The sequence below is a fragment of the Sceloporus undulatus genome, chromosome 2, assembly GCF_019175285.1.
Source record: "Sceloporus undulatus isolate JIND9_A2432 ecotype Alabama chromosome 2, SceUnd_v1.1, whole genome shotgun sequence".
NCBI classification, from domain to species: Eukaryota; Metazoa; Chordata; class Lepidosauria; order Squamata; family Phrynosomatidae; genus Sceloporus; species Sceloporus undulatus.
In genome coordinates, this window is record NC_056523.1 from 186,722,649 (window position 1) to 186,731,650 (window position 9,002).

The following is a 9,002-nucleotide window of genomic DNA, read 5'->3' on the forward strand; positions in this document are numbered from 1 at the left end:
AAATTTACTGGCTGGTAGAAAAAGGTGAGAGCCATTGTGGTGTGGGTGGCTTGGACTAGGATTCTGGAGTTGTTGTTGTTGTTGTTGTTGTTGTTGTTGTTGTTGTTGTGTGCCTTCAGGTCATTTCTCATTTATGGAGACCCTAAAGCAAACCCATCTTCTGGGAATGAGATTGTGTTACTCACCCATAGTCACCCAGTGGGTTTCCATGGCCAAGTGGAGACTCGATCCCTGATCTCCAATCCCTACTCAACCATGCCATCATGCTTTACTCCTACAGATGTGCAAATGTTAGAAACCAACTTGGACAGAGGAAGACCTGTCACCAAAGCCTACCAGAAATACAGAGAATACAAGGCTCTGTAGTACATTCTTACTGCTATCCCACCCATCCATCCCCACATGTATTATCTGTCTCTATACAAAAAAATTAAATACCACATTAGGGAGATCTTATGGCTTGGGAGTCTTTGCGACGAGTGGTCACTTGCTGAGACTGCTGAGGGAAAGACTCTACATATACAGTCTTCACAAGAACTTCGGAACTGTTTTTAAGAAGGTAGTCTCAACATTGGAAGGCAAGTCATTATTAAAACAGTGACAGACCACATTAAATCTTCAGTGTAGTTGGAGAACCTGACTTCAGTTTAGCTTATTCCCAAATAGGTGTGCATAGGATGGGCAGCCTTTATTATTTCTGGGAGAGTTCAACCACAGCAGGTGTCTTAATATTTCTTAGCACTCAGTCATTTGCTACTCTTCTGGTTGATAATTCTAAACTACATAGGAGTCTTGGAGGTCCAATTTTGACAGGTCATTTGTGAGCAAGTCACAGTTTCTCCAGTCTGCTTTAAGGATGAACTCAAGCCCTTCCTGCCTGCCTCACCCCATTACAAGGTCCATGAGTCTTCATCTCTAACATGGGAACTGATTCTTGAGGTTTGCCCTAGAAATTTAATCCTATTTCCAGGGAACAGCATCAGAGGAGGTGAATCAGAATTGAAAGATGGGAACATCCCATCAAAGAAGCTTACAACCTCCCTCCATTTTATTCTCACAACAAACCAGTGAGGTAGGCTAAATGGAGAGGTAAGGAGTGATTGACCCCAGGACACTCAGTGAGATCTATGGTCGGGTGGGGATTGTTATTTAGCCCCACTGGTGTAGGTGGTGCACAAAGTAAAACAAGAACATTTCTTGAGATTTGAACCCAAGGCTTCCTAGTCTTAGTCTAAAACATTATCCATTAGATAATTCTAGCTTTACGGAAGGAACATGATTGAAAATGAGAGAGAGAATGCATAACGAAGAAAGTGGCTAGTGTAAAAGAAAAATCGACTTGAAGGTTTGGGGAATCCTAAAAGTGAATGAAAGTTGGAGAAGCTAAGGGATGAATAGGAAAAACAGCAGCAGAAAAGTTCAAGAAGGGAATACTTGGAGCTAAGAAGTCCAGAATGGAAGGGCTAACTATCTGGACTGCAAGGAAGGACACTCAGATCAAGAGAAAAAGAATGGAGGTGCTGTCAAATGCTCCACATGCAGCAGAGCGTGCAGAGGACCACCCTATTTAGCAAAAGAAATGTCAGATCCTAAATCTTATGGTAATTCATAAAATAAAACAAAAAGCATTCATCAGGATTTGAACCCAAGGCTTCCTGGCCCTAGTCCAACACATTATCCACTAGATCAGTGGTTCCCAACCTGTTCTCCAAGGAGCCTTTAGGTCTCTGTGTGCACTTCCTAGCTGCTCTGCAACCTCTCCAGGACAAGGAAAGAAATAAAAACAGAAGGAAATTAAAGAATAAGAAACAAAAAGTAACACTACTGCTAAATACCATTAATTTGTAAGACATAAGGTAGGCCTTTTAGGGGCTCCACCATAGAAATAGATTTTAGAAGGACTCTGTGAATCAAAAAAGTTGGGAACCTTGCACTAGATAATACTAACTCTTTAGAAGGAACATGAGTAAAAGTAAGTGGAAGAATGCCTGGGGAAGAAAATAGCTAGTGGAAAAGAAAAAGAAAAACAGACTTGAGGGGTCTGGGGATCTTAAAAGTGGGTAGAAGATGAAGAAGCTAAGGGATGGATAGGGAAAGCAGAGGCAGAAGACTTCAGGAAGGGAATACCTGGAGCCACGATGCTCAGAATGCAATGGCTATCTGGGCTGCAAGGAAGGATGCTGAGTTCAAGAGAAAAATAATGGAAGTGCTGTCAAATGCTCCACATGTGGCAAAGCATGAGTGAAGAAGAGACAACTCTGACTAACCTATTTTAAAAATGAAGTGTCCGAACCTAGAGCCCACTTCCCATTGCTTTAGGCTAGCAGTTCTCTGCAACCACAACTGCCTAGCTTTCCAGGCGCTGCTGCTGATGTCATATAAAAGTTAAATGGTATCTATGGAAGTACTAAAAAGGCATGTAGGCACTGAATTTCTCCCTGGTCCTACCTGTATCCATAGGCACAGCCCCAGATGGATCTTCTGGCGATGAGTGCAAGCACCAGCCAAAATGAAAGAGGGGCAAAGCCAAGCAAAGTTGCTCTGGGTGTCTAATTAGGTAGATACTGTTTAAAGATCAATACTGAAAGTTCCCTGGGGAGTGTCTACAAGCAGTTTAACTGGTTCCTGGGATGCTACTATCCAACTCCAACACAAAATTAAGTTTAAAGGGTCACATGGGCATTCTCCTTCCATTGGAACTACTAGCTAACAAGCCAGAGTTCTAGATCCCATTCTTTGGTATAGGAGAAGTAAAGTCCTATCAGTTGGCTAGGTATGTGAAGGAGGAGAAGCCATGTGTCAGGAACTCTTTGTAAAGAGAGTTAGGAGACTAGGTGGAAACTAATGCACTAAATCAGGAGAGCTTAAACCTGGAGTCCTCCAGAAGTTGTTGGACTGTAAGTCCCATCCTTCCTAAACAGCATAGCCACTGGTGAGGGCTGTTGTGAGTTGCAGTCAAATAACATCTGAAGAGCCAAACATTCCTCACCCTGAAGCCTAGAGGTGAAACTCTGGGTTACAACCCTGTGGGACTGGAAACTATCATGAAGGTAATCTACTCCAGTGTTCTTACTCCAACATATTCCATGGGTTTTTTTGCCAGAGGTAGGCAGGGAATTAAGCATACATAGGTCACATTCTTCCCCCATTTTGTGTGAGATTCAAGACAGCCAGTCCAAGTTCTATTTAGTTTATATATGTGCATGTTCAATCACTTCCAAAGGGTTCTGGCATTTTTTCAGGATTCAGTTTCATTAGAAGTCAGTCATTGGAGATGCACATGGGTCCTTGCTATCCATTGGGGTTCGGTTCTAAGACCAGTGTGAATATCAAAATCCATGGATGTTCAAGTGCTAATAAATACAATGGGCTAGTAAAATAGTGTCCCTTATATAAAATGGTAAAATCAAGGTTTGCTTTTTGCATTTTATATATTTTTTGAATATTTTCAAGCTGCGGAGGGTTGAATCTGTGGCTAAGGAATTCATGGATAAGGCAGGCCAACTGTATTATCATTATTGCCCTATTGCAGATAGAGGGCTAAGGCCAAGAGACAGTAGCTTGATTTATGCACACAAACAGGTTCACCATAAGATGAGGCTTCTCCAAACCATCTTCATTTTGGCAAAGCCTCTAAGTAGAGTCTTTATTTATTTATTGAAATATTTATAACCTGTTCTGTTCTGTAATGCAAAACCTCAAGGCAGCAGAAAGATAAAATCAGTTTAAAACAATGAGGGAAAATGTAAACAGTCCATGATGCGGGACTAGGCAGAAGATGGTAGTTGAGAATTGAGCAGAAAGGACAGCCAGAATAGAAGCAGCCACCTTATTCTGGAAATGGCTTTGGTAACTCTACACTTTGACTCAAGTGGGTGGCAGTGGCACCTAATGGATTCAATGTTGGTGAGGTGGCAAATCCACTTTCAGGTTGAACTCCAACGGACTGAAGCCCATCCCAAATCATTTCATCTCCTTGGATCACTCCTATAAAGTTTAGACTAGAACTTGAAATGGACTCACTGCCACCAGTGACCAGGAAGTCACCAGCTGCTTACCAGACAGAATCCACTAACAATAAGATGCAGTTTCCACAGAGACATTCTGAGGGATGGGGATGGTAGTCTGTGGCACAGCAACTACACAAAGGCTGGCATCCAGTTGGGGCCATACACATCTGGGACCAAAAAGGTCACCATTGAGCAAGGGATGAATTCTGTTGAAAGTTGTGATGGGTGTTGTACAGACAGCAAGTTCCCCAGTGCCTTGTCTTTTCACATTGCAATTGCACCTTGAGTGTTGTGGCTGCCTATCATGCACTGTGGTTGTGCATCACATATTGTTCATTTCGCTTAGTGCAACACCACCTAGTCATTGACATGTGTTGTGCAATGTTGTTATTTTGCACAGGTATTATAACTATCTCTGTGTGGGTATATGCTATGCTAAACTGAAAGTGTTTTGTATCTTGGCCAGGGTATCATACATTGTGTGTAGTGTACTCTGAGTGGAATTTATTTACATTTACAGTAGTCCACCCTAATCCAAGCTTATCATTTCTGCGATTTCAGTAACCTGCAGTCAATTGTGGTCAAAAATATTGGTAGTATAGGGTTTGGTACTATCCACTGTCTCAGGCCTCCACTGTTGGTCTTGAAACATATTTCACATGTATAACAGTTGACTACCATATACCCCTTTTGCACTTGAATGGACTCAAGGCATTGTGTGTACATGGCTCTCTTCCTCCTCACTTTATCCTCACAACAGCCCTATGAGGATGGTTAGGTTAATTGCATTTCATGGCTTAGTGGGAGTTTAAATGTGGTCTCTCTTCATTTCTATATCACACTGGCTCTCTGTGTGACCAAATGGTCACAATCAAAACAATGCTACAGACTTGGTCTTGGTTTCAGTCAAAAAATTTAGCATGGGCTGAAATCAATCCCCTTGACATTCGTCAAGCGCAGATGTGCAGTACAGGACTGATTCAAGACATTTTGCTGCTTGAGGCTGAAGAGCAGTGGTGACCCACCTCCCTCAACAGTCAAAATACATCATTTCCAGATCAACCAAGGTCCAATCCACACTGAAGAAATAATCCAGTTCGACACCACTTTAACTCCCCTGGCTCAGTGCTAGGAAATCCTGGGAATTGCAGTTTGTTGTAACACCAGAGCTCTCTGACAGAGGAGGCTAAATATCTCACAAAACTACAGTTCCCAGAATCCCCTTGCATTGAGCCAGGGCCACTAAAGCATTGTCAAATTGGATTATTTCTGCAGTGTGTTTTGGCTCATGAGGCACAAAATCCCACAAGCCCCTTTTTTTGTTAGTAGAAAGCAAACTTTTTCAACCAAGGTTCCTGTGAGATACTGTGAGTGGCGGGGCGGGGTGGGTGGGTGGGATATATACCTTTTCTTTTGAACTGTAGATATGATGGTTTTGTTTTGTTTTTTGGAGATCTGAAAATTATTTCAAGGATTCCTCCAGGGTAAAAAGGCTGAGAAAGGCTGTTATAAAATACCTCTTTCCCTGGTGGTACAAAAGGCAATAATAATGAATAAATAATAATATGCAGCCTTTCCAGAACACCAGAGATCTGCCTGAAGTGGCCTCTTCATCTGTGGCGTATGCTCAGGTCCAGTCAACTTTTTCCATTCAATGTTTTGAGTTTAACGGATGTTTCATATGAATAGATAGACATTGGGTTGGGTATTTTTAGATTGTTTAGACCATTATCATACCTATATGATAGGTCCCTACCTGGACCAAAAGGACCTTGAAGCAGTGGTACATGCACTGATAATCTCTCGTCTAGATTTCTGTAATGCAGTCTACATGGGGCTACCTCTGTACTAAGTTTGGAAGCTTCAATTGGTTCAAAACGCGGCAGCCAGATTGGTCAATGGAAGACCTAGGTTGGCCCATATAACACCTGTGTTAAAAACTTTTCACTGGCTGCTGATTAGCTTCCAGGCGCAGTACAAAGTGCTGGTTATTACCTTTAAAGCCCTTCATGGCTTGGGCTGGAGTTACTTGAGGGAACGCCTCTCCCTACACAATCTGCCCCACACTCTCAGAACATCTGGGAAGAATTTATTAGAACACCATAAGCCCAGGATAATGTCAACTACCCATAGATCATTTACGGCCACAGCCCCCAAACAATGGAACAGCCTACTGGAAGAGATCCATCTTATCACCACCTTAGATGCCTTTAAGAAGGCACTTAAGATGGATCTCTTTCGTCGGGCTTATCCATCCGATCTCTTATAGGAGATCTTTAAGATAAAATGCTTCACTTCTACTTATGATGTATGTTTTCTAAATGTTGTAGATGTTCTAAAAGTTTTAGCTATTTTATTGAACTAATAATAATGTCAGTGTTTTATTGATTGTATTTTATATCTTTACTATGTTAATTTGTTGGTGAATCCTGCCTCAATCCGCAGGGAGAGGCGAGAAAAAAGAAATACAATTATTATTATTATTATTATTATTATTAATCAATGTTAGCTGATTTGTAGCAACTGAAGTAGAAAGGGAGAAAGTGGGAGGAGGAGAGAGAAACTGGGACATTTTAAAAATAGCAGAAAAAGTGGGATGACAGAGGATTACTTGGGGCTGTCTCTGTCAAAATGGGACAGTTGGTCGGTTAGTTGCCAGAGATGGGCAACTACCCAAAGTTCAGGGACTACATTTGCTACTCAACAGACTTTGGAAAGCCATTCCCTGCACCTCACACATTTTATATATATGTGTGTGTGTGTGTGTGTGTGTGTGTGTGTGTAAAATGTTCTGTTATGACCTTTAGTGGACATGGTGAACAGTTTTACAATACTCTTGTATGTGATGGAGAGGTCTTTCTTCAAACCAGGAAGAGGAAATAACTTCCAGTGTTGAAAAGGAAAAAGGCCTCCCTTGGATTTAAAGCAATCCAGGGAAAGATTTTAAAAATCGTGAAACTGCCGCAGACAGTCCTGACTGAAAAAGGAAAAAAACCCCAAAATTGTGCAAGATGTTGGGAGTGGGCAGCCCTTGGCACTAGAAAAACAAATCTTCAGGGAGTACATATAGCGCACAAGCTGTACTTTTACCACCCAATACCTACACATTGGGTAGGGCATGTTTTTCCTATCAAAGTCCACATCAGTGTAGTTGGAGCCTGTTGAGAGTACAGATTCCAAAGTACAATGTCTTCCAAGATGTCATTCTTACTTTTATTCCGTGTGTATTCCCTACCTTCATACCTTCCAACTGTCCCAATTTGGCTGTTCCATTATTCAGTTCAGACATTCCCTTCCTAATGAAATCTAGTACATCATAGGGAATATGATGGGAATAAAGGTGGCATATTTACTCATCTTTCCCACTTATTCTGGAGAAAAGATCCATTTTCCTAGGAGATGCTTCAGAGCCTCTTTTACTTCTTTATTCCTGAGGCTGTAGATGTAAGGGTTGGACATTGGAGTGAAAACAGCATAGACAACCGCAAAGATAGCCCCTCGCTGGGATGAATAGCTAGATGTGGGCAGGAAATAGACCCCAATGGTAGCCCCATAGAAGAGGACTACTATGGTGAGATGAGAACCACAGGTGGAGAAGGCTTTCTGTCTGGCTGAAGATGAAAATTTGATCACAGTTGCCACAATGTGAATGTAAGTGAGAATGATGAAGATGAAAGGTCCAATGATGAATACTCCAGCTTCAGTGAAGATGGCTGTTTCATTGAGGCTGGTGTCTGAGCAGGATAGCTGTAGCAAAGGCTGATGATCACAGAAGAAGTGGTCCAGGTGGTTCTCCCCATGGTAACTGAGACGAAGGAGGAGCCCTGTATGGAGCATGGAGTGGAGGGTAGAAAGCGTCCAGCAGCCAGCCACCAATTGCCCACAGACCTTCTGGTTCATCACTGTGGCATAGCGGAGAGGATTGCAAATGGCCACATAGCGATCCAGAGCCATGACACTTACCAAGAGATGGTCAGTGACAGCAAAGACATAGAAGAAGAAGAACTGGGCCATGCAGGCATAGAAGGGGATAGTCCTGGAGGAGGAACTGAGATGAGCCAGCATCTGGGGCACTGTGACGGAAAGGAAGCCCACATCTACTATAGACAGGCTACGTAGCAGGAAGTACATGGGAGTCTGAAGACGAGCATCTAAAGTGATGAGAACCACCATCATGATGTTCCCCAAAAGTCCTGCCACATACATTAGCAGAAAGAGGAGGAAGAGGAGAAATTGTTGTTCAGGTTGAGAGGAGAAACCCAGAAGGACAAATGCATCAATGTCTGTGCCATTCTCACAGTCCATGGGTTCTGCAGAGAGAATCACATCACACAGTTGGCACTGTTGCAATGGAAATTGAGCACAACCAGTTACTACAACTGAAGCCCATCAGACACTGAAAGGGAATTTTAGAAATGTTTTAAGATGGAATTACCATTTCAATAGAGATGCTGATTTTGAATAGTTCTGCAAGTAAAAAGACAACCCATTCACCTGGGGAATGTTATTATATACACATCAGTGACTTAGATGAAGGAACAACAACAACAACAACAACACAGTGGGCCCTTGTTATACATGGGGGATCCATTCCGGGATGGACACACACACACACGCACACACACACATACCGTGTATGGAAAAAACCGTGGGACCTGAAGTCCCGTGGACTCTAATGGTGGTGTGCTGCTACATGCGGCGCTGCATGAGCACCAGAAACATACATGCCATTTTGTCCCCTTGGGCTTGCCATCCACATGAGCTCAAGTCTGCGGATAGCAAGCCTGTGTGTGGCAAAGGCAGACTGTCTTTATTTCTTACTCACCTCACCCCGTGGATTGAGGCAGAGGACAACAAAATTAGAAACTATGGCCTATGAAGAGAGAGCTATTATTATTTCTGCAGTGCAGATGCAGCCAAGGTCATGTTAATCTGGCATATCAGTATGCAAAAAGATCTTGTAACACCTCTGAAACTAACATGAAAGATTTT

General features: G+C 42.5%; 1 protein-coding gene across 1 annotated transcript; it reads right to left on the bottom strand.

The window, feature by feature from the left end:
- Positions 1-7,376: 7,376 nt before the first annotated feature.
- LOC121923606 (olfactory receptor 1361-like) lies at positions 7,377-8,315 on the bottom strand. The gene has a single exon (XM_042454162.1). It carries the CDS (start codon positions 8,313-8,315, stop codon positions 7,377-7,379), a length of 939 nt encoding a protein of 312 aa, XP_042310096.1.
- Positions 8,316-9,002: the final 687 nt, after the last annotated feature.

Excerpts from the sequence above, each read along its gene's own strand:
- LOC121923606 (XM_042454162.1), bottom strand. The coding sequence starts at position 8,315 with ATGGACTGTGAGAATGGCACAGACATTGATGCATTTGTCCTTCTGGGT.